The following is a 25,325-nucleotide window of genomic DNA, read 5'->3' as shown; positions in this document are numbered from 1 at the left end:
CCAGCAGCTCCATCTCAGCCATCGTGTCCACTGTGCCACCCCCCTTGGGGCTTCGTGCCCACTGTAGCTACAGTCCCAGCATTGCGCATCACCCGCTCCCTCCATGTGGTGTAGATCATGGCCTTTGAGTGCAGACAGACCTGAGTTTGAGTTCTGGCTCTGCCGCCTTCTAGCTCGGTCGAATCTGCCTTGACTCGCACAGGATCTCTGTTCCCCTCTCACTGCTCTCGGCTTGGGGCACCTCTTCTTATGCTAAGAACGTTCTTGGGGGAATGGCTGGGCTTGGAGTCTGAACTAAGGTTCCCTCCCAGTTTCCTCCCATGACCTTGGGGAACCCCAGGAGAGACTAAGGCGGGAGTGCTATATAGGAGATCCCACTGTGGCTGCTCTCAAACCTGGGCATTGGAAGGATCAGGCATGACCAGGGCCCCACAGGCAGTTGGCTTTCTAGTGCCCCAGCCTTGCTGGCCCCCTCAGTGACAAGGGTTGGGCCGAAGTTTTAGGAGTCAAAGATTCAAGGCGATAGTACTCTCTGGTGCCTTTCTCATTCAGTTCCTGATTCTGAGAACCACTCCTCTCTTCCCTCACAGAGGCCTTGGGATTTTATCTCTCTGATGGGAGAATCTAGCCCCGCCCTCCCTCCCCCCAGAGGATGGCCCACACCTCCTCCACAGCCCCTGTGCAGGGCCTTGCATTATTTGAGCTGATGATTTTTTCCTGCCTCACTGACACTGCTCAGCTGTTAAAACCTATTTTTCTCCTGCTCTGAATTCAGAAAATAGGGCAAGTGACCCATCCATACATCCCTACTCCAACCTCTCAGCAAAGGGAAACTTACCAGTCAAGAGGGGGTGACAGAAGAGACAGCGCTAAGGTTCTGTAACTCTCTGACCTGCCTTCCTATGCCCTTCCTGCTCTGATTCTGCTTCTTTTGCCCCCTCTGCTCCCCTCCCCATCAGGAAGGTAGAACAACAGAACAACCTGCTCATCTCCATCCGGTACTAAAAGGAGGGATTGGGAGGAGCTGGGGGTAGCCTCAAAGGGGCTGGGAAATGACTGCCATCTCTTCTGAGGACCAGCAGTCAGCCCTTGAACTGGAATTGTTCTTAAAACAGCTGGGCAGGGAGGCAGGGAAAGATGAATCAGTGGCTATCAGCTGTCCTAGGAATCACCAGGCTCACTCTTCCCAGGATTATCCCACCATGACCTCCCACCCACCAAAGAGGTAGTCAGTGGAAAGAGGAGGGAACTCCTGTCTGCCCCTTCTTATTCCCTGGTAGCAATTGCTCCCACCCTCCTTGCACCCTCCCTCTCTGCCTCCTCCACCCCTCAGCACATTCCTGCCTGACAGCTCTGGCTTGTACCTGCCTCACTGCTGTCCACCTTGTTTCAATCAAGTAGGGGGCAGGGACGTGAACTGCTTGGCTGCACTGTGAGGGGCTGGGGGCTGGGAGCCTCCGCTTACTGCTCCTTGTAAAGCACAGGGAGGCAGCCGAGGCCTCCCCTCTGCCCTCGGGCCTCTGTGCTGTCTGTTACCCTAGAGTTTGGGGTTCCTCCAGGCTGATAACCTGTTACCATCCCTGGCCTCCCTCCTAAACAGAGACCTGTGCTGTCAACAATGGGGGCTGCGACAGTAAGTGCCACGACGCAGCGACAGGTGTCCACTGCAGCTGCCCTGTGGGCTTCATGCTGCAGCCAGACAGGAAGACCTGCAAAGGTAAGGGGTTTCAGAGGACAGGAGCGAAGGGGAAGGCGATGAGGTGGGGACTGAGAGGGTACCTGTTATGGGATCAAACCTCCTGCACCCCTGGAGGCTATCCTGATGCTAAAGAACTGAGGTCATAACTAAGGCTTGTCTGCTGTCCACCTTTCCCATCTCTGTTCAAGGGGCACAGAAGTCCAGCCAGTCCCTTAGTGTCCCCTGCCCTACACGACCTTGATTTCCCTACTTTCATTCCCTTCCCCTACAGATCCTTAACCCTCTCGGCTAATGAACATGCCATTTACATTTGTCCCTGGGTCTAGAAGGATATTTGAGCCTGTGTGTGCATGAAGTATGTTCCATAACCCTGTTATCCCACATGGGCAAGACCTTCCCTGTGAAAAAGCTGTACTGGTTAGGTGGGAGCACTGATGCTGGAGCCTGGCTCCTGGGTTCAGATCCCAGCTCTGCCTCGGCTTAGCTCCGTGATCCTGGGCACATAACTTGTATCTCTGTGCCTGAGTTTCACCACAATGAGGGTGCTTGCAGAATGTTGTAAGAATTAAAGGAGTTATAAATTATAAAGTACTTAGAACAGGCCTGACAAATGATAAACACTTTGTGTTAGCTGTTATTATGGTATACTTTCCCATACTGTGCATCTATTTCCTCTCCTTTAATGAGCCAGGTCTACAGGAAGGTTGGGGAGTGCAGGGTAGCCATGCTGAAAACAGTGATTCATCAGGGCTTGTTCCCTGGTCACAGGAGTGAGGACTGGAAGGAGGTCTGGGCTCATTCTTTGTGTCTTTTGGCCAACAGCTGGCCGAGAGGACTGGGGAGGGCTGGGGCAGCAGGTCAGACAGCCAGAGTTGAGAGGTTTCCTGCTGGGAAGGACTGTTGACAGGTATGCTGAGAGTGAAGTGGAGGGCTGCCCCTCCCCCAAGTAGGGGTGCGTAGCCTGGGTCCTGTCTGCCACCAGCTTGGGGAACTTGACCTCAGGAAGGAAGCTGCTCACCCCGCCCCCCCCCCCTCTCCTAGTGCTGAAAGCTGCCTCAGGCCTGAGTCTCTCCAGATCTCTCCCAGTCCAGCCCCTGCCTGGCCCTCTCCCCTCCCCCATCAGCTACCCAGCCTCACTCGCTGGGTTTTCCCCTCTGAAGAGCTGTCCCTTTGACTATCCACATCTCTGTGCCATCTCCTCACCCACCCTGCTGGGCGCCTGTGGCAGGCGGGGGTGGGGTGGGGTGGGGTGCAGAAAGGAATAAACCCCATCCTCCAGCCGTTTGGAGAAGAGCCACCAGCAGCAGAGTGAAGGGCATAGACTAGCCTGTTGGTCAAAAGCCCACCTACTTCCTGCTCCAGGCAGCTACCCACGGCCTGACCTGGCTCCCCTGCGTCCCCTTCTTAGAGGACTCAGCCTGAGGAAAGGTGTTGTTAATGGCACAATCCCCTGAATAGGGAAGAAATGGGAGAGAGTCAGAAGGGGCAGGCTCAGGGCTCTCCGTGATTCTGACTCTGTGAGGGAGCGTGTGATCCTGTATCCTTGTTAGTCCCCAGCCTTCAGTATTACCTTTGATTTTCTCTACTTTGTCCTGCTTCCCCAGACATAGACGAGTGCCGCTTGAACAATGGTGGCTGTGACCACATTTGCCGCAACACGGTGGGCAGCTTTGAATGCAGCTGCAAGAAGGGCTATAAGCTTCTCATCAATGAGAGGAACTGCCAGGGTGAGTAGACTTGGGCCAAGAAGAAAGCCCTGGACAGGTTCTTGGGGTGGAGAGTTTCAAGCAGGCCAGAGCCTGAGAAAGTCAACAGACACCGTGGAGACTTTCTATAAGCAGTGCCATGCTGCAAATTAGCAAATGTGCGCCTTCTTGACGGCCCAGCTCTATACTGGGTGCATGGCTAGGCAGAGTGAGGGATGGGTTTCACCCCAATTCATATCCTGGGTAGGGTCTGACCTGCCTAATCACACATAGTGGCCCTGATCCAGAGGCATCTGGGCTCGCAGTTCCTGACTCCAGGGATCCAAGTGGAGGGGCACGGGATGGGGAGCATTGCTGTGTTGCTGATTCTAGCGCTGGGCCCTAAGTAGGGGCTTTCGATTTAAGGAGAGAGCCAAGGCCTCTCACTTGGGCCCTTCACCTGAGCAAGGGGTCCCAGGGCCAAGTCCCCCAAGACAGACTCTGGCTTGAATCCTTGCTCTTCCAGATATAGATGAGTGTTCCTTTGATCGAACCTGTGACCACATATGTGTTAACACACCGGGAAGCTTCCAGTGCCTCTGCCATCATGGCTACCTGCTGTATGGTGTCACCCACTGTGGGGGTAAGCCAGCAAATTTGGACCCTCAGCTACCAGGCCCCTCTCACCTCCTCACGGTTCAACTGAACAAGCCCCTGAGTTGGCTTGTGGCTATGGGCAAATCCCCAGGTACACGTGCCATGTCTGCATCCATCATGATGAAATGGGAGGAATTAAGACAACTGGGAATCAGGTATCAGGGACTGGCATCCTGCCTCCAAAATTTCTATCTCCCATCCCCATCACTTTCCCTTGACTCCTATCCTTAGCTCCCAAATTACACTGGTAGGTAGCAGTGGAAGGCTTTAAAAAGCTCGTCACCTTGGCCCCTTCTCAATCATTCTTTTGACTGTGGACAGAGATAAAGAAAGGAGGTCTTAGGTTTGACCTCTTCTCAGACAGGTAGTCATCTTGAAATGCCTGGAACTCTAACCAAAGGTCCTTGCTCACTGCCCACTCCCTGGCTCCTTCTCCTCCCCCACCAATGTTTGTCTGTGACTCCCTGCTCCTTCCCCCAGATGTGGATGAGTGCAGCATCAACCGGGGAGGTTGCCGCTTTGGCTGTATCAACACTCCTGGCAGCTACCAGTGTACCTGCCCAGCAGGCCAGGGCCGACTGCACTGGAATGGCAAGGATTGCACAGGTGGGCATCGCCCTCTGCTGGCCACAGCTGGCACTACCATTTCAGGGGTTCTGGAAAGCAAAGCATTCCAAGTTGAGAAAAGTGAGGTAGTAATAGGGGTGGAGAGTGTAGCTACTTGTTAGACACATGAAGGTTCCAGTAAATAACCCTTTCATTCCTTTATCAGTCTCTGTGTAAGTTACAATTACAATTCTGCATGTAGCTAATTCTCTTCCTCCACATTACCCAGCTGAGGGAGAGGGTGAGAACAGCAGCCCCGCTCCTCCTCAGGCTTCTCTCCCTTCCTAGAGCCTGTGAAGTGTCAGAGCAGTCCTGGTGCCTCAAAAGCTATGCTCAGCTGCAACCGCGCTGGCAAGAAGGACACCTGTGCCCTGACCTGCCCCTCCAGGGCACGGTTTTTGCCAGGTACATAGGAGAGGTTGCTGGAGGGCCCGGGAAGTTGGGGGGGGCGCGGTGGGGAGGAAGACTGGCTGTTCAGGCAGCAACTCTGCTGCCTGAGGAGATGTCCAACCAGTGAGGGTTTTGGGGGGCAGGTCAGAGCTGTGACAGCCCCCTTCTCTCAGAGTCAGAAAATGGCTTCACGGTGAGCTGTGGCACCCCCAGCCCCAGGGCCGCTCCAGCCCGAGCGGGCCACACCGGGAACAGCACAAATACCAACCACTGCCATGGTGAGCACCAGCCTAAGGCCTGTTCCCACCCCACTCTCTTGCTTATTGACTCCGGTTTCTCTTCTTCATTAACCCCCGACCTTACTTTTTTCTTGATCCCCTTTCTTTGCTCTGTAATTCTCCAGCCCAGCTGCCTTGCTCCCTCTTCCCCTAACATCTGATTGCCTTGGCTTTTGTAATCCCTCTCCTCCAGCCAAGCCCTGGCTTATTGCCCAGCTTCTCAACATCCCCCACAGCAGCCAGCCCTCACCCCACCCCCAGGGCTCCCAGGCTCTGCTGAGCTTCTCCCATCCCTCTAGAGGCTGCAGTGCTGTCGGTTAAACAGCGGGCCTCCTTCAAGATCAAGGACGCCAAATGCCGTTTGCACCTGCGCAACAAAGGCAAAATGGAGGAGGCCAGCAGAATCCTGGGGCCAGGTTTGGACTGGGGACCCCACTCCAATAGGATGTCTGGCCATCAAACCCTTCCCACCCCTCAACTCTTCTGCTTAGTGAGATCGCCGAAAACCCACTGGACCCTGAACTCTAGAAAGAGCAGGGGCAAAAGCAGATGTAGGCATAGAGCCCGAGGAAGTCCCAGGATATTCTCCACACCAAGTAAAAGAGAAGGGAGGTAGAGGCAGTCAGAGATCTAGTGAGGAGTGTCAGGCTTGGGCTGGAGGGTGAGAGCTGGAGTGAGAACTTTCCCTACCCCAGGAGGTGCCCTGGGTTGACAAGGCCTTCCCCCAGGTGCTGTATCCTGCTCCGACTGCCAGGTCACCTTCATCCACCTCAAGTGTGACTCCTCTCGGAAGGGCAAGGGCCGCAGGGCCCGGACCCCTCCAGGCAAGGAAGTCACTCGGCTCACCCTAGAACTGGAGGCAGAGGTCAGAGCCGAAGAAACCACAGGTGGGACTGGGAGCACTGCTGGAGGGTGGAAAGGGAGGGCAGAGGTAGGGAAACCACAGGTCTCAACAGCAAGATGGAGGGGTGGAGCCTGTACTAGGGGCAGACCCCGCCTAATGCCAAGCCCAGGAGCCAGTCCTCTCACCTGTAGGTCCTAGCTTTGCTCTTTCCCTACTGCTCACAGCCACTTTCTTCTCTTCCTCCTCTGGCTCATACCACCACCTGCCACAGCCAGCTGTGGGCTGCCCTGCCTCCGACAGCGGATGGAACGACGGCTGAAAGGGTCCCTGAAGATGCTTAGAAAGTCCATCAACCAGGACCGCTTTCTCCTGCGCCTGGCAGGCCTTGATTATGAGCTGGCCCACAAACCGGGCCCGGTAGCTGGGGAGCGAGCTGAGCTGGTGGAGGCCTGTAGGCCTGGGCAGCACCGCGCGGGGGCCAAGTGTGGTAAGGGAACTTGCTGGGATACAGGGGAACATGGGAATAGAAAGACCCATCTGGGGCCTGGCTCAGAGCAGAATACATTATGGCCTCAGTTGCATCTCTCAAATTGTGAGACAGCCAAGACCCTCCTGCCCCTCCCTGGTCCTGAAATCTAGGACAACAGGTGGGGCCACCAACCCTCCTGCACATGGCTTTGGCCCCTGATTCTTCCACGCAGAATTCTGTTTCCAGACAGAGGTTCTCCTTAAATCTGGGGGAGCGGGAAGGGGAGTCCCAGGCCTGGGTGGTGGGAAATAGGGGGGGGTGGGTGGCTAGCACAGCCGACTCTCCCTCAGTCAGCTGCCCGCAGGGAACGTATTACCACGGCCAGACGGAGCAGTGTGTGCCATGCCCAGCGGGCACCTTCCAGGAGAGAGAAGGGCAGCTCTCCTGCGACCTTTGCCCTGGGAGTGATGCCCACGGGCCTCTTGGAGCCACCAACGTCACCACATGTGCAGGTGCCAGGGGAACAAACAATGCAGAGTGGGGTAGGGTGGGCACTGGGATGCCCATGGGCATGGGATTTCCCAAGGGCAGGCCCAGGCTCCAGGCTACTCTCCTAGTCAACATCCTGTTTGTGTGCCTCTGTCCTGAGACTGGGTGACCCCAAAGGGATGACCAGGACCATCCCCATCAGAGTTGGGCCCTTGGTTCATTGCAGGTCAGTGCTCACCTGGCCAACACTCTGTAGATGGGTTCAAGCCCTGCCAGCCATGTCCACGTGGCACCTACCAACCTGAAGCGGGACGGACTCTGTGCTTTCTGTGTGGCGGGGGTCTCACCACCAAGCACGAGGGGGCCATCTCCTTCCAAGACTGTGACACCAAAGGTGAGTAGGCTCCTCACCCCATCAGGAGACTCCCCTACCCCAAATACTTCCCCAAACTCTCCAAGCCTCCAGAGTAGACTCAAGTTTGTTGTTCTACCATCTTCCCCAAACTAAGGAAGGCCCAGCTGCCTGACCAACCACACCATCCTGCTCATAGGCCCCATCATGACCCACCACAGCCACAAGCCTGGGAATTGGGGAATAAATAACAATAAGTTACCCTTCTGCTTTGGAAAACTGGTGGCACAGTCTCACCAACACTACAAACGAGTTTCGGTGCAGGTTTAGCACTGCTTAGTGCCTGAAAGAAAAGGATTGGCACTGTAGCAGACCACTGTCAAGCTTGCTTTCCCTGCCTTGAACTCTGGAATGACTAGGAAAGGTTGGGACTCTGGGAGAAACAGTGGTGTCTTCAGTGTCCTGATTCTCCAGGATGAATGTGTCCTGCCCATCCCATGTCCCAGAACTCCCACTTGCCTGCCACCTTAACTCCTACCTTTCCCCCTTGCCTGCAGTCCAGTGCTCCCCTGGGCACTACTACAACACCAGTATTCATCGCTGCATCCGCTGTTCCATGGGATCCTATCAGCCTGACTTCCGTCAGAACTTCTGCACCCGCTGTCCAGGAAACACAAGCACTGACTTCGATGGCTCCACCAGTGTAGCCCAGTGCAAGAGTATGTGGCAGGCCAGGCTGCAGAAAAGGGGTTAGAGGCCGGGAGCAATGGGCACAGGAAGAAGCAAGGTGGGAGTAAACCAACAGGGAGTGGGCCTCGGGCGTGGATGGGCAGGGACGTCCCACCCTCTGTCTCTCCCTAACTCACTCAGGCTCAAGACCAGTTGCTGGGATGGGCCCTGTAGCACTCTCTCCCTGGAGACAGGTAATGGGGAGGCAAAGACAGGTGAGGTGAGATAAGAAGGTACTAAAAGAGCAGGAGGGAAGATGGACCCAGAACCTGGAGAATGGATGAGCTAAGAAGGTGGCTAGCTACCTGCATGTGTCTGATTTCCATTTCAGAGCTCTTCATTTTCCCCAACCCATTTCCCCACTGACTTCACTTCTCTTTCTTGCTCTGTCCACTGCCCTTGGCTACAGATCGTCAGTGTGGTGGGGAGCTGGGTGAGTTCACTGGCTATATTGAGTCCCCCAACTACCCAGGCAACTACCCAGCTGGCGTGGAGTGCGTCTGGAATATCAACCCCCCACCCAAGCGCAAGATTCTTATCGTGGTACCCGAGATCTTCCTGCCATCTGAGGACGAGTGTGGGGACGTCCTCGTCATGAGAAAGAACTGTGGGTGGCTGCAGAGCTGGGCCAGGGAAGGGCAGTCCAAATCTGGTTGGGAGGGAAAGAGGGAAAACTGGTACAGGAAGAATTGGGGCAGTGGCAAGGGAGGCCTTGGGAGGAGAGAAGCTAACAAAGGAAAACAGCAATGATGCGCATGGTTGGCGGAAAGCAGTTAAGAAAGGCAGCACTGGGACTAGAACTCCAGTAGTGTTACATGAGCCACCGTCCTACTCTAGCATTTTTGCTGTTCCAATCATTTAAATGTCAAATTTCTTCCACTTTGTGAGTGCCAGGATGTCAAAGAGGAGTTGCGGAACAAGCTCAGGGGGATGGGAGACAATATATGTACGGGGATGGGGGTGTGCATGCACAGGTGATGCCTCTCAGCATGATTCCTCCTCCCACAGCCCTCACTCCAGGAGGGCTTGAGTAGCATGCCCTGCTGCTACCCTGACATGCTGCTTGCCTTCCCAGCCTCCCCATCCTCCATTACCACCTATGAGACCTGCCAGACCTACGAGCGCCCCATCGCCTTCACAGCCCGCTCCAGGAAGCTCTGGATCAACTTCAAGACAAGCGAGGCCAACAGTGCCCGTGGCTTCCAGATCCCCTATGTTACCTATGATGGTGAGCAAGGGCAGGAGAGCCAGAGAGGTGGCTGAGAAATGGGAGGCTCAAGAGCCTTGGGGGGCCGAAACCAGTTTGGCTCAGTGGATAGAGCGTCGGCCTGCGGACTGAAGGGTCCCGGGTTCGATTCTGGTCAAGGGCACGTACATTGGTTGTGGGCACATCCCCAGCGGGAGGTGTGCAGGAGGCAGCTGATCGATGTTTCTCTCTCATCGATGTTTCTAGCTCTCTATCCCTCTCCCTTCCTCTCTGTGGAGTATCAATAAAATATATTTAAAAAAAAAAAAAAGAGCCTTGGGGGGCAGCAAGGGGAACAGAAAGATTCCCACCCCTAAGCTCTTCCCCTTGATTGACTTTGCAGAGGACTATGAGCAGCTAGTAGAAGACATTGTGCGAGATGGTCGGCTCTATGCATCTGAAAACCACCAGGAAATTTTAAAGGCAAGTGAATATAAATAACAACAATAGCCAACATTTAATGAACATGTATGTAACAATGTGCAGGCAATATGCTATGTGCTTACATGAATAGTCTTATTTGATACACACAATTGCTCTGTGAATTAGGTACTTTCATCATTCCCACTTTACAAATTAGAAATATGAGGCACAGAGAATTATAGAAGTTGCCCAGAGGTTAAGCTGAAATTTAAGCCTAAGCCCACCTGACTGTAGTACAGCGGTTCTCAACCTGTGGGTCGCGACCCCATTGGAGGTCGAACGACCCTTTCACAGGGGTCGACTAAGACCATCGGACAGATATTTACATTATGATTCGTAACAGCAGCAAAATTACAGTTATGAAGTAGCAACGAAAATAATTTTATGGTTGGGGGTCACCACAACATGAGGAACTGTATTAAAGGGTTGCGGCATTAGGAAGGTTGAGAACCACTGCTATAGTATTACCCACACCTTGGGTGAAGACAAAGGGAAGATGAGGAGATGTAATGTCCCCTACCTCTTCCATAAAATAACCTAGGTTCTGGCCAGTGTGGCTCAGTGATTATGGACCGACCTATGAACCAGGAGGTCAGGGTTTGATTCCCAGTCAGGGCACATGCCCAGGTTGCAGGCTCAATCTCCAGTAGGGGGCATGCAGGAGGTAGCCAATCAATGGTTCTCTCTCATCAGTGATGTTTCTCTCCCTCTCTCTCCCTCCCTCTCCCTTCCTCTCTGAAATCAATACTATATATATATATAGATATATATGTATTTTTTTTTTAATCTAGGGAAAATTAGGTATAGAAAGATGCTTTTGCTTAAGTCCCTTCCTTCCTTTACTCCCACAGGAAAGCAAATTAGCACAGCATTTCTCAGAGTTAATTCAGTAAAGACCTCTTTTAAGGGAAAAGAAATGTTTTCAGCATTGAAGAATCAACTAGACCAGTGGTCAGCAAAACTGCGGCTCGCAAGCCACATGCGGCTCTTGAGTGTGGCTCTTCCACAAAATATCACGGCCTGAGCGAGTCTATTTTGAAGAAGTGGCGTTAGAAGAAGTTTAACTTTAAAAATTTTGGCTCTCAAAAAAAATTTCAATCATCGTACTGTTGATATTTGGCTCTGTTGACTAATGAGTTTGCCGACCACTGAACTAGACACCTGGGTCATGAGGATCCCAGTTTGAGAAAATCTTACTTAAGAAACTATAATACTAGTCACAGTCCTTCATAAATTATTAATTTTAAAAAGGTTTGTCTCTGTTAATAATTTTTGTATTATCATCAAAATAATGGACATGATGACAAAAATCTTCTAGAACTTGCAGACTGCAAAGAATATCATTTCAGAAATGCTTTTAAAACATTTTTTTAGCCTAGCTGGTTTGGCTCAGTGGATAGAGCGTTGGCCTGTGGACCAAAGGGTCCTAGGTTCGATTCTGGTCAAAGGTACGTACCTAGGTTGCAGGCTCCTTCCCAGCCTGGGCCCTGGTCGGGGCTCATGCAGGAAGCAACCAATCAATGTGTTTCTCTCACATCAATGTTTCTCTCTATCTTTTCCTCTCTCTTCCACTCTCCCTAAAAATCAATGGAACAATATCCTCGGGTGAGGATTAATAAAAACAAAACAAAACAAAAAAACCACCACACATTTTTAAAGCATCTGAACCCTTATTTCAAATGTGCTATAGAACTCTAATGCATAAAGTAGTCGAGCCGTTTTGATTGAAGTGGGGATGAGAGGCTGAAAGCCCCCCTCTTATTTTAAAAATCTGCTGATGCAATGGAAAGCACCTAGCCTAGAAGCTGGAAGATCTGAGTCCTAAGGCACAGTGCCTGGCACCTACTAGGCTCTCCACACATCACGTTGCCAGGTTGCTCAGGGAAGGCCTCTGAGAAGAGACCTGAATGAGGTAAAGGACTACCTATCAGACGATCAGGAGAGGAATGTTCCAAGCTCTGGAGCATGGGAGCAGTGTGGCATGTTCAAGAACTTTGAGAAGGCCAGAGCGGTCAGCAAAATAAGGAAAATTCGAGAGGATGGAGGAGAGAGAACAGGGCACAGATCACATTCAACGAATGGGCCATGCAAGGGACTCGGCTTTACTGAGTGAAAAGAAGCAGAGAAGTGTTTTGAATGGACATGACCTAATTAAACATTTTTTAAAAGTCACTCTGGGGAAGAATAGTCTGTAGAAGCACAGGGTAGGTAGAAGCATGGAGACCAGTTAGGAAGCTCTTGCAATAGTCCAAGTGAGAGATGATGGTGGCTTAGACAGGGTGCTAGCTGTGGAGACAGTGAGAAGTGGTCAGACTCTGGATATATTTTGAAGGTAGAATCAATAGGACTTGCTGTGGTTGTGAGCAAAAAAGAGGAGTCAAGGATGGCTTCAAGGACTGAGCAATGGAAGACTGGGGCTGCCACTGACTGAGCTGTAGATTCTAAAGGAAGAACAGGAAGTGGGGATGGGGATCCAGCTCACCTCTGTGTAGGCCTGTTAGACAGCAAGAGGGGCTGTTGCTAAGTTGAGGTGGGATCCCTCTTTCCCCTGCTGATACTCACATTGCCACCTGCCATCTTTGCAGGACAAGAAGCTCATCAAGGCCTTCTTTGAGGTGCTAGCTCATCCCCAGAACTACTTCAAGTACACAGAGAAGCACAAGGAGATGCTGCCAAAATCCTTCATCAAGTTGCTCCGTTCCAAAGTTTCCAGCTTCCTGAGGCCCTACAAATAGTGCCCCTATGCCCAAGACCCAGGTTTTGAAGACCCCAGATTCCTTAGCCCTCAGAGCCAGCAGCCCCCACCCCCAGATAAGGAACTCTCTCCTCTCTTTTAGAGAAAAAAAATCACTATATAGACCAAGAACTCTCCCTTTCTGTCGCTCTAGTTTCCTTTCCTTGTCTCTCTGCCTCTTTCTCTCTCTCTTTACCTCTCTCCTGTTTTTCCTTTTCCTGCATTCTCCCTGGAAAAACCATTTAGTACTGGCTGTATTCCCCTTGAGGGGTACAGGAACAGTATCCCTCCCCTCCCCAGCCACATTGCCCATTTACCAGCTCACATCCCTAACCCCTTCAGCTTAGAAGAATACTAGAGGCCCAAGAAAGAAGTGGGTCTACTGGGAAATGGGGAGGGAGAAGAGGGGCTTCTGCCATTATAAGGTTGTGCCTTACTAGTCAGGAACCAAAATGTCCCCTGGCTGGGCCCCCCAGTTGGCCCCCCGAGGTGATTCTAACAGCCAAAGGTTCTGCCAAAGAAGCCTTTGACTTAGAGGCTTAATGCTAGCACTGGTCCTCTGGGGCACGTGGTTTGAGCTCTGGACCATCCACACAGCCGCTTCTGGGTCTAGACAGCTCCTCCACTTCCGCCATGTCTGCTTGGGTCCAATCCATGAGGGCTTACAAAAGGCCCACACCGCTGGGCTACTGGACACCAGCCGAGTGAGGAAGAGCAGCAGGCATACCATGTGGAAAGTGCTGCTGTCACTCCCCATGAGAAAGACTATATATATAGCTCTGCAGGACAGAAACCAGGCTCTATAGCAGCCTTGGGCAAACTACGGCCCGCGGGCCGGATCCGGCTGTTCTATCCGGTTCTCTTGCTCTCCCCTCTGCTCCTTTACTTTGAATTTATATTAGTTCACACAAACACTCCATCCATGCTTTTGTTCCGGCCCTCCGGTCCAGTTTAAGAACCCATTGTGGCACTCGAGTCAAAAAGTTTGCCCACCCCTGCTCTATAGCATCACCAAGAAAAAGAAAAAAAGAAAAAAAAAAAAAAAAAAGGAAAGAAATTGCATCATCTAAAGGACCAGACTACAGAACAACTGGAAGCCAGCCTCAAACCCTAATCCCTTGTCTTCCCTGGCCCAGCCATCCCCTCACCCTGATCCGAGTGCTCCCTGGGGGAGCCCTACTCCCCTTGCTAAGTGTTGTCCTTAAAGAAACATGGCTGCTAAGCAGAAGCCAGCCTGGGCTTGACCCCAGATTTGGCTTTCCCTTGTAGCCTCAGATGGCTTGTGGGCTCCGCCAAAGAGGACCCCACTCTGCAGCTAGCCCAGAGCCACCTACCTCTGGCCCCAGGCTATGGGCAGCAAGAGGAATGTGTGTGCACTTGGCAAGCCTTCTGCCCACCCTGTCTACATCTAATAAGTGCAATCATTTTTAGTCTATGTTGTCTAGAGGGAGGGGTTTTTGTTTTCTGGTTTTATTTTTTGGTTTTGTTTCTTTCTCCCGTGTTAGAGCAACCCTATTTATAGCTGCCCACAACAGAAGAGTATATATTTGGAGTGAAGAAAAAGGTTTTGAATCTCATGAACTTGGAGTGCTGGAGCATCTGATCAGTCTGTACTCCTCACCCAGTGGCCATCCAGACCTCCTGAGCTCTTGGTGTGGGTAACCCAGGGCTATAACTACGAGGCACCTGATGTGTAGGACAGTAATTCTGGGGACTTTATGGAGCAGGAAGGAGAGGGACCTGTGTTTGCTAAACCAATCCTGCTATCCCTATGCCTCTCCATGATTCAGTATGGACCTCATGATTGTAGAAGCTGATGAAATTGGTCAGTGATTCTCTACCCCAAGAGGGAAACCTCCATCTTTTCCATGCCTTCCTGCTGTTTTCCCTTGGTGTGCACATGGAAGAGGACCAGGACAAATCCCCTGGGGATGGGCTGACCAAGGGCCCTGAGGCCAGAGACAAGGCTGAGGAAGCCAAGAATAGGACAGGTATCCAGGCATGAAGTTGTTTGCCTGAACTTGGCCATTCCCTCTCTGAGTTGACTTCAAGCCTAGTTGCCTCAAATACTGCTTTTCAAAAGGAAGGAGAAGTCCATGCGTAAGCCTAGATCCTGCACACTCCACCTTCAATCCACTGCTGCCTGTAAAATTATTTTTCCATTTGTTCCTTCTCATTCCCCCAAAGCTGTGGTCCTATTCAATCAAAGGCTACCAATTGACTCATAGTGTTTATTTCCAAGTGACTATTCTAGGCTACTGCTTCCCCAGGAGACTCAACACTAAGTAAAGAAGCCTGACCTCCATCCCCTTTCCCCAATCAGTAGCATTTACTATCCAAACAGCCTTAAGGAGTACATAGCCAATGTCACAGCTATATCCCCTCACATCCACTAGCCAACACCATGGCTCTTAGGGATGGAGTGTCTGGCTCCCTTTGTCTCTCTGGATCAAAGATGATGTCACTATAAAGATCCAAAATGGCTGCCTCCAAGCAGGGAAATGGTCAGTTAATCCATACTTCCTGGGATATGCCATAAAAACTGATTTTTTATTAACTTTGACCATACTCATTCTCCGCCAGAAGCTAAGATAATGTTCTGATTCCTCTCTTCCTACCATTTGCATCTCTTAGAAAGCTAGCCGGAGTGCTTCCCAAATTATGCCTTCAGGGTCTGGCTTCTTGCACTCTTCCTTTCCTGTCACCCTATACATATACACACTTCCTCCAATCGCTTATTCCATGGTTTCTGAGACCTGCAAATGATTTCCACAGTTTGGAAAGTATAGGCCATGAGGCTTCTTAACTGATGTCAAGGCAGATCTTGGAGAGCAGGTGAAGACCTGCTAATGTCCACCAAGTTTAATTTAGGTTGTCCAAATTGGGGGGGGCAAGGGGAGGGGTAAGAACCCAGACAAAGCTGTTCACTGAATCTATGGAAGCCAGCCCTGGGGCATCAAACTAAGTAGACTGAATCAGGAGTCAACACTCAGGGACTCCAGGCCTTTACAGGTCTGACAGAAAAGGAGGACTGGGGAAGTGGAAAGACGGTGTAAATGGGAAGCCTTCATGAATCAGCCCAGAGGCCACTCTGCAGGATGGGTGTTTACAGGGCCACAGTACTATAAGGCTTCATTTCTCTTAGTACAAAACCTGCCCTGATCTGAGTCTGGGAATGGGAAGCCATTTCTGCAGGGGCTCTGAGCATCAAGTAATGTGTATCAGAAAGGCACTTATAACCCCAGCAACATGTAATCCCTTTTACTTCTCTGCCTCCCTCTTTCTGTATTGGGCCAGGCCTATTCCCTAAACCTGAGGGAACTGTGAGTCAGGAAAAAAGTGATCAGAGTCTGGACGTGAGCTGCCACTTGCCCTAGGCCTACAAATGCCCAGAGGCTGACATTGAGCTGTGACTGCTCTGACTTCCCCAGGATTGGTTTAGTTTGGTGGAGGCTCATATTTGTTGCTGAAAGTTCAGTAATACAGTCCTGATTTTTGGTACTAATGAGACTTTTTATATTCAAGAATATTCTCCATATGCATATTTAAGGCGATTCTGGAATGGATTAGGAGGTCATATCTCAAAATGTCAGAAAATGTTAAGGAGATTCAAACTTTTGTATTTGCTGCTTAACCTCAATATAAGAGGCTCAAACTAGGAAGGGAGACAAAGGATAACTGACCATAAGCAGGAAATAATGTTAATCTGCTTGGCTTCTTAAGCACGGTAAGAAAAAAGTAGAAGCAAACAACACAAGGATGTCTTTAAATTCAAACTGTCTCAATTGTAGTACATCCTGTCCTTGGGCCATTATTTGGACTAGTAACCCTTTAAGAAAATACATGATTACGGGAATAGAATCCCAGTTCTGTTATCAGCCTATCTAGACAACACAGACTATAGTAGTATGGACAAACTGAAAACTTTATTCATTTGTGTGAATTGAACTGAAGTTTCTGAATAACCATTATCACGTGGGAGGCTTTCTTTATTCCATGCAGAAGAAATCTCAAAATATTGTATTTATATCTGCCTTCCACTGCTGCCGATATAAGTATCTCTTACACAATCAACAATAAACAGTAAGTAAATGATGCAGTTCATAGAATATTTTGCACTTGGAGAAAAAAATGTATCTGAACTTGTAAAAAGAAATGTTTGGATTTTGTATTGTCCTTTTTTATTATTATTATTACTAAAATACTTAATGAAACTCCTCGGCCTGGCATCTTTTCCTCCATCTCAGTAGCTTATCCTAGAGCTGGAAAAAGCTTTGAGGAAACAAAGTGTCTTCTGGTTTCTGCACTTACCCAAATTTTTCATTTCTCCACCTATTCCTAACGGTTTTAGAATTTGAAAAGACTTGTCCCTTTTGTCTATTTTTAAAAGCAATATCAAAAATTAGCCCCTAAGGGGGATCTAGGGAACAGGGGAAATTTAGGATATTGTCCCTCCTCATCACAATACAGTTCCCAAAATCTGGCCAGGGCCATAAGTGGCTTAGACACCTCCCTAGTTAAGATGTCCCACCTGTAGTGAAGTACCAGCAACGAAATTCACCCAAGGTTGTGCTTTTTTTTTTTTTTTTTTTTTAATATATATTTTATTGATATTTTACAGAGAGGAAGGGAGAGGGATAGAGAGTCAGAAACATCGATGAGAGAGAAACATCGATCAGCTGCCTCCTGCACACCCCCCACTGGGGATGTGCCCGCAACCAAGGTACATGCCCTTGACCGGAATCAAACCCAGGACCCTTGAGTCCGCAGGCTGACGCTCTATCCACTGAGCCAAACCGGTTTCGGCGGGGTTGTGCTTTTTTATGCAGTACATTCTATGCCATCAAATAGAATTATGAAATTTTACCACCATTACTACAGGGCACGGGAGAGCAATCTCTAATCTCATAAATGAACAGTCCCAAATTCTAGGTTCAGATGACAGGTAAATCTTAATTGTTGCAATTTTATAATTCCCCGACATGAAATTTGGGGCCACCAACTTGGGGCCATTCTCTGACTTCTCTCTTAATCTTCTTATATTACAAAAACACCAAGTCTTCCCTCTTCTACCTAGAACACTTGCAATGATGTCCCAGAATAATGTATAGTCCAGAGCCAGTGGAGTATGGATCTGCTAATATCAAGCAGTCTTTAAAATGGGGTACATGAAGACTTTCCAAGGCAAGGAAATCAATCTGAAGAGAGTTTTAAGGGAATAAATTTCCAGATCCTCAAATTCTATGAGAAATCTTCCCTAAAACTAATCTGTTTGAGAGCCAGCTGGCATATTCATGCACATTTCCATTCTATCTCCTCTTTCATCATAGTCCTTGTCCTACTTTTACAAAAGAAAGGCATATTCCTCACCCACACTGAATCTTAATGCATGGCCAGAGTGTAAAAACCTGGGAAGTAGGAGGAAGGGGTGTTTTCCTTTTATATCAAAATATTCCCATTATAATCAGTCCTCTTATGGATTTCAACCATAATTTTTAAGAAAAAGTTTGATCATGAAGTCTAACAAAATTATTGGAGTTATTTCAATTTTTATACACGATATGTTAATTGTTCCCAAAAGCCTAAGTCAGAGTTCCATACAAGCATATACTCACATTTGCCAGGGATATAATATGCCTTCTACCTTACTTACCACTTAATAAATTAACTGATGAATTTAGCTATATGGCATTATTCCAAATTATATAATGAGAAACAGTATTATCTTGTGTTTATAAAAACTTTTTTATAATATTAATATTAGATATATAGCCCTGGCCTATGTGGGACAATGGTTATAGCACAGGCCCCACATTGAAGTGTCAAGGGTTGGATTCCCAATTAAAGGCATGTACCTGGGTTGAAGGTTAGATCCCCAGTCCTGGTTGGGCGTGTGCGTGTGAGAGGCAGCCAAATGATATGTCTATCTCACAGAAATGTTTCTGCTTCTCTCTCTCTCTTTCCCCTCCTCCCTCCCTGCCTTCCACTCTCTCTAAAAATCAATGGAAAAAATATCCTTGGGTGAGGCTTAATAATAATAATATTAGATCTATATAATTTTAAACATGATTTTTAGCCATCAATTTTATAAGCTACAATTAATAATTTATTTCCCAGATGTTTTATCATAGTCTTTAAAATAACCATTAACATATTTATTTAAACTGAAGAATAAAGTCAAACTTGTTCCTGAAAAAAAGTAATTCTGATTTGGCTGATTACCATATAGGCTAGTAGTTTTAAATGAAGACTGGTTTTGCTAATTCCACAAATGGCAGTATTTTCCATATTGAAGTAAACCTGCACTTCTATATTTTTTTAAAATATGTTTTATTGATTTTAGAGAGGAAGGGAAAAGGAGAGAAAGATAGAAACATTGATGAAAGAGAAACATCAACATCTATCAGCTGCCTCCTGCATGCCCCTGCTGGGGATCATCAGCCCCCAACCCGAGCATGTGCCATGACAGGGAATCGAACTGGTGACCTACTGGTGCATGGGTTGATGCTTAACCAGTGAGCCACACTGATCAGGCTGCACTTTAATATTTAAAAAAATATATGAACACATAATGATGTGGTTAAAAATTACCAAAAAATAGTGTTGGCAACAGAGTATGAAAATTAATATCCAATTTACTGAGGTACCTCTGAGTGAAAAGACAACATAATTAATACTCATTTTTATAAGACTATAACTGAGACTCCAATGAATAGGTAACAAATCCTTTTGCAGATTCAGTGGTTTCCAATTCTTTGCTTTTAATAAAATTAAAGGAAGACTCTATTTGATAGTAGTTGGTAATAGTATTTGGTAATAGGACACTTTGTGATTGTTGGTATGTGATTCGGAAGTAGTTCAGACTTGAGGAATATCATTGTAACATATCTCTTCCTTTCCCAATTACTATGAGAACAAGGTTTCTCAGCATTTACATCTATAAAAATAAAAAACAGGTAGAGATTGAGGAGAATTCAAGAGAAACACCATATTTCTCATTAAGAGATATATTTTCAATAAAAATTGTACTTTTTAGGTTTCACAAGTTATAAAAATGTGTAATATATTTATGTTGTTTAATAAACTGTGTACTAGTCATAACTATAATGGCAATTCAATTCAGAAGAAATGTTAACAATTAAAGCCCATGGTCACAGGCTATAAACTTAAATTTACACTCATTTTTGTTGTAAAGTGTGACAGTGATCAATAAAAGATTTTAAAGCATACAAATGTACTAATTAGGATAAAGTTCTGTAGGGGAAGAAAATGGAATTGGGAGTTCAAGAAGAAAGGGAAAACTATAAAATTTCTCTTAAAAGGGAGCTTGTTTGTATATTTTTTCATGGGTGATGGTGGGCATCATATATTTAGAGTATTTGGAGTCCAGTGGATACATGTAAGAATGACGTAATGGTTTTAGTTTAAAATGTCAAAATTTACAGCAAGTCAGAAAGATCCTCTACAAGTATTTAAATTTATGATGGAAAATATAGATATCAACTTAAAAATGAATAATGGGGTACACAGTTCTTTAAAATTCTTTTATGGAGTCTATCTTTTAAAAAAACTCTGAAGATCGTACTCTATACAGCATATTGTAGGGGTGGGGACCAAAGGCAGAACAGAAGCTGCTAGAAATGATCTTCAACCATCCACTCCAAAGTATTTTCCTCACCAGTTCTCCCAAGTACCTGAAATTACCCACCATCAGAATCTTATTACTTCAAATGCAGACACTGGTTTCCTAGAATGGTTTTTTGTTTGTTTGCTTGCTTGCTTGCTTGCTTGTTTTGTTTTTTATTGATCTTAGAGAAAGGGAGGGAGAGGGAAGGGGGAGGAGGAGGGAGAGGCACATCCATGTGAGGAACATCAATCAGTTGCCTCCCATACTGGCCTGAAACCTAGGTGTGTGTCCTGAGTGGGAATCGAACCCGAAATATTTTGGTGTAGGGAATGACTCATTCCAACCAACTAAGCCACACAGGCAGGGCTCCCAGAGTTTCTGTTAATTGTGTAATGGGAGAAGGGATTAGCCAATCACATTAGGATCTGCAAGGAATGTGAGAAAGCACAGATGTATTTTTTATTATGAAAAAAGGTTGTGGGAGGACAAATTAGGACAACCTGAATTCTGTTCCCTGCTCTATTTCTAACCAGGAGTTGATGCTACAAGACAAGCTACTTATTCTCTGTGTATCTATGTAAAATAACTTGCTGAATTTCCACTGTAGTGGTCAGGCTGTTTATTTATACAACAGGAGATATATATAGGATTCATTACTCATCCTATATAATAAAACCCTAATATGCAAATTGACCCAACTATGGAATGACCAGTTGCTATGATGCGCACTGACCACCAGGAGGCAGACGCTCAATGCAGGAGCTGTCCCCTGGTGGTCAGTGCACTCCCACAGGGGGAGTGCCGCTCAGCCAGAAGCCGGACTCACGGCTGTCGAGAGCAGCAGCGGTGGTGAGAGCCTCTCCCGCCTCCATTGCAGGCAGGTGGTAAGGAGTGAGGGGTCCCGGAATGCAAGACCAGACTGCAAGAGGGATCCCCAGGGCCTAAGTTGGCAGGTGGACATCCCCAAGGGGTCCCAGACTGCAAGAGGGAGCAGGCCAGACTTAGAGACTCCCCCCTCCAGTGTACAATTCTCATGCACCGGACCTCTTAGTTGTTATCCTAATATATAAAAAGCCAGGGGCCGTCACGACTAAAACAACCAGACAGATGACTGAACAGCAGGCTGCATGGGGCAACCAGGCCGGCAGGGGGGTTAGTGAGGGATGACCAGGGCAGGGGGGGGGGCTGTTGGGGGAGTCCAGGCCAGCAGGGGGGCAGTTGGAGGCGACCAGGCCAGTGGGGGGGGGGCAGTTATGGGCGATCAGGCAGGCAGGCAGGTGAGCAGTTAGGAGAGGGTGCAGGCTGGGCTGAGGGGACCCCCCCATGCACAAATTTTGAGCACCGGGCCTCTAGTATAAGAATAAGCCATCAGTTGTTACCCACTGCCCACCGAAACTGAGAATCTAAGGAAACTGTGGCCCCAGTCCAGCCTCAGGAAATGTTGAACCAAAACAAAGATGGGGAAGAGGCAATGTCTAAAATGGAAGGAGAGGGCTTTCTGGTTAAGATCTTCAGAGGGGAGGAGAGATGTCAGTGCCTCCACTGGCATGTTTAGCCACCATAAGCCCCAAACTAAGTACTTGAATACTTCCCTTTCAATTTTTTTAAGTGAAATTGTGTTGTATTTTTTTTTTTGGGGGGGAGGGGGTAGGAGACAAAAGAAACTAGTTAAAATCTAAAGGATAGAGATGGAAAAGTTTCTCACCTCATTCCTCCAGGCACTCAATTCCTCTCCTAAAAAGCAACCTCTACCAGTTCCCTATCTAATTAACTAATCCCTCTCTCTATTAACTTATTTATTATTTTTTTTACCAAAAACTTACTCCCCTTTAATGTTCCCTTAGATTTCTGAGCATACCCCAATCGTAGCCTGTCCCTCGCGGGAGGGGGGAAATAGTAAAAGGGCTCGGGTTTCCTTCACTCCAAGCTAGGCTACAGGGGGAGTAGCTGGTTCGAGGCTGGGGTGGGGCGAAGGGGGAATGAGAGTGAGAGAACCCAAGGGGCCGTCAGGGCGCCCTCCCTAAAGGAGCAAGTGCCTCACGCTCCTCAATGTCATCCTTGCCAGCAAGGAGCTCACAGTACCTGCAACTGCTTCCGTGGGGGCTCGGCTCGCAGGCGCAGACTGTGCCCGCGGACAGCGCGCTGAAGCGCTTCAGGACGTAAGGCGTGGCGACCTGGGATGAGCCCGAGGCGCGGGTCCGAGGCCCCCGCGCGGGCAGTGGGCCCCGCGGAAACCGCTCTCCTCACAGGCTGCCCCTCCGGAGCCCGCCTCCCCAGCGCACCTTCCAGCCCTCAGGCCGCGACGCTCCTCCCCTTCCCGCCAAGTCTCAGGTGGACCGAGTCCCTGGGCGCGACCGGTGGCGGCTCCTCATTGCTATAGCGACAACCCGCCCGCAGCCTGCCAGGCGCTGATCGGGGCGTCGTGACGTCATCACGCCCTCCCGGGCGCCGGCAGAGGCCATGCGTCACCCCGGCGGGGGCGGGGCTGCGAGGGGCACGGTTCACGGCCCGGCCTCCCGGGCTGCAGGGGCCCGGGAACCAGGCTAACTAGGACGGCGGCCGCGGCGACGGGGGTTCGGGGTGGACGTGCCCGGTATTTTGCATGCGGGTTCCGGGGCCGGTAGAGTCGCGCCGAGAGGAGAGGAGAGTGCGGTGGCCCTGGAACCTGGATACCGCGCGAGGCAAGCTGCGCGCGGGCGGGCGGGCGATGGCGCAGGCGGGTTGCGGGGCCGGCGCTGGTGGCCAGGCCCGGTGCATGGCGGTCTGTCGGCGGAGTCGCCCTCGGGGGCTGTCAGGTTGGTGGCTCTGGGAAGAGAGGGTCCACCGTGCCCAGGTGGGAGGCCGGGCGGGCGCAGAGCCCCGGGAAGGTCCCGAGCCCGTCGTGCCCACCTTCCTACTGCCCTAGCCCGGCGGCCAGGCGGCTGGACGGCGGCCTGACCCTTCCCCCACCCGGGTCCTGGTCCCCGGCCCCCGGCCCCCGGCCCCCGGCCCCCATCCTTCATCCCTCCCCTTCATTCCGCCTGCTGCTCCTCCCCCAGGACTCCCAAACCCCACCCCGTGACTGCGCCCGCTTCCACCTCCGTGGCCCCACACCCCACCAACTGACCCTAAGACCTCACCAGGTAACCCTCAATTCTTAGTCATTGACTCTGACAACCTAGAAACTTGCCCAGCTCTGCGCAGGGACCCACCAACTCAGTGACTCCCTCAGTTTCATACAGTGACTCCCGACCTGAGATCTCCACGCCCCTCCTTAATGACCGCAAACCTTTTCAGTGACCCCACTGGTCCCGTAACCCCGCCCTTTCTACCATGTTCTCCCACAAACTTGGTGACTCTCAAGCCTACTTCAGTAGGTTCACACCCAGTCATCTACAAACCCTCAATACCTGATCAGCCTTTCTTTGCCTTGTTACCTCATGATCTTCATTCCATGTTCCCCCTTCATCCTAAAGTCACCCCCACTGACATCCCTCTCTGCACCCAGCCCGCCATTGTCAATCAGCACGTGACTTAAAAATGCCCTAGCACCATGCTGGTGCCAGGAAGATATGGAGATGAATATGAAGTAGTAATAGTTGGAGGCGTCAAAAGAATTCTGGATTGAGTGTGTGGTCCCTGGCTCTGCCACGGTTGTGCTTTGGGAACCTGGGAGAAGCCCCTTCTTCACTCTGGACCTCAGCTTCTCATCTGTATTGTGATAAGGTTGGGTTAAAGGATCTCAGAGTTTATTTCCAGCTGTGAAATTCTGCAATTCTCAGTCAAGATAATACTCGTTTGCAATCATTTTTGTGCCCTTCCCTAGGAGTTTAATCTTGTAACCTCACCCCAGGGTCCACTTGCTTCATGGTCCTTATTGTCTCACTCCCCTGACCCCCTACACTCTTAATAGTCCATGCCCACTTCCCTTGATCAGGCCCCATCAGTTAACATGCTTGCCAAGCAGCATAGCAGAATGCTTCAACTCTAGGCATTGATGTAATAAGAGACCTGAGTTCTAGTGTGACTGTAGCCCCTTGTGCTATGGCACCTCAGGCATACCATTTAGCCTCTCTGAACCCTCATCTCTACTTTTGTTAAATGAGGATAATAGTAGTGCCTGAGATAATGTGTCCAAAGCACTTGGCACCTTGCCTGGTCCATGTTTACCTTTCAACAACCTCATGAGATGGTTGTTATTATATTCACCACAATTTCCCATTTTTGCTTGTTTTGAGTTGATTTTAAATAAATGAACCTGAAACTCAGATAAGTATCACAGCTGGGATTTGAACCCAGTCTTCAAAGCCCATTTGTTCCGTTACCTCTCGAGCCCTCAAACCTACCTAATTTTCTAGGTCACCTTCAGCCCCTTGTTTCTTATTTTATAATTCCTAAGCCCTATACCAACTCATTCCATGAAACCCAAGGTTTCTGTTACCCTTTGCCCCATGGCTTTGTGATTTCCTCAACCCATTGTTCATGACTTTTGACCCCACATGCCCTGAGACCCCTGCACCTTAATACCTCTCTTCATTCTTTGTCCAGTTGTCATCTCACCCTAAGAGTGCTTGGAGCTCCTTCTCACTTCATTATTTCACCCTAAAGTGTCTCCCACCTCATTGGCATTTTATCCTAGATCCTCTCATCCTATTAAGTTCCTTACCCGCAGGAATTCATATACTCTAATGCCCTCTAGCCCAGCAGTCTTTCCTCATATGATTTCTTCCTATTTTCAGTCTCTTCTAGTGTTTTAGCTGCATCCCTTCGGCCATCCTCAGCGACATCCTTTACCTAAAACCTTCATCTACTAGTAATTAGCTCTCATATAGTGACTGCCTTCACCCAGCTTATAACCCTTTCATCTTAAGATCCTCCTTTTTACACTCTGTCCAATAAGCTGTGAGATCCTGCCTCTCAGATTCCCGGATCTCCTGGCATTTTCCTCATTTTCATCAGTGATGTCCTTTCAAACCCGAATCACCTATCACCTTTTCCCTCTCCCTGTGCCCCTGTCCCTTCTCACAGTATCCTCTTCATTTCCCTTATTTTTCTCCCAGTCATCCTTACCTCACCAATCTTGATAACATTGATCATAATATAAACCTCTCTCCCATC

General features: G+C 49.2%; 2 protein-coding genes and 1 long non-coding RNA gene across 8 annotated transcripts in view; 2 read left to right on the top strand and 1 right to left on the bottom strand.

The window, feature by feature from the left end:
• The window catches only part of SCUBE3 (signal peptide, CUB domain and EGF like domain containing 3), a 37,725-nt gene extending 20,559 nt beyond the window's left edge, over window positions 1-17,166 (top strand). For both annotated transcript variants that reach the window (XM_080666013.1, XM_080666012.1), the window contains 16 exons: window positions 1,601-1,717; window positions 3,304-3,426; window positions 3,911-4,027; window positions 4,522-4,647; window positions 4,936-5,052; window positions 5,211-5,315; window positions 5,615-5,731; window positions 6,044-6,202; window positions 6,431-6,646; window positions 6,979-7,140; window positions 7,344-7,511; window positions 8,027-8,188; window positions 8,608-8,805; window positions 9,274-9,426; window positions 9,788-9,867; window positions 12,453-17,166. In XM_080666013.1, the coding sequence (XP_080522139.1) occupies window positions 1,601-1,717; window positions 3,304-3,426; window positions 3,911-4,027; window positions 4,522-4,647; window positions 4,936-5,052; window positions 5,211-5,315; window positions 5,615-5,731; window positions 6,044-6,202; window positions 6,431-6,646; window positions 6,979-7,140; window positions 7,344-7,511; window positions 8,027-8,188; window positions 8,608-8,805; window positions 9,274-9,426; window positions 9,788-9,867; window positions 12,453-12,602 (2,270 nt within the window). In that variant the 3' untranslated portion in view covers window positions 12,603-17,166. The remainder of the gene's footprint in view (window positions 1-1,600; window positions 1,718-3,303; window positions 3,427-3,910; window positions 4,028-4,521; window positions 4,648-4,935; window positions 5,053-5,210; window positions 5,316-5,614; window positions 5,732-6,043; window positions 6,203-6,430; window positions 6,647-6,978; window positions 7,141-7,343; window positions 7,512-8,026; window positions 8,189-8,607; window positions 8,806-9,273; window positions 9,427-9,787; window positions 9,868-12,452) is intronic.
• LOC308247221 overlaps window positions 1-22,647 on the bottom strand; it is a 29,482-nt gene extending 6,835 nt beyond the window's left edge. Inside the window, exon 1 of the long non-coding RNA XR_013960472.1 lies at window positions 22,311-22,647. This is a non-coding gene — a long non-coding RNA (uncharacterized lncRNA). The remainder of the gene's footprint in view (window positions 1-22,310) is intronic.
• A 48-nt stretch (window positions 22,648-22,695) lies between these two features.
• ZNF76 (zinc finger protein 76) overlaps window positions 22,696-25,325 on the top strand; it is a 41,873-nt gene continuing 39,243 nt past the window's right edge. For 3 of the 5 annotated variants that reach the window (XM_080666009.1, XM_080666011.1, XM_080666007.1), the window contains exon 1: window positions 22,696-23,023. The gene's annotated coding sequence lies outside the window, so the exon portion shown is untranslated. The remainder of the gene's footprint in view (window positions 23,024-25,325) is intronic. The other 2 variants (XM_080666010.1, XM_080666008.1) reach the window with 1 other exon arrangement.

This window comes from Plecotus auritus, assembly GCF_963455305.1.
Source record: "Plecotus auritus genome assembly, chromosome: 4".
Classification (NCBI taxonomy): Eukaryota; Metazoa; Chordata; class Mammalia; order Chiroptera; family Vespertilionidae; genus Plecotus; species Plecotus auritus.
Note: the sequence above shows the minus strand (reverse complement) of the source record. Positions and strands in the feature narration are given on the sequence as shown.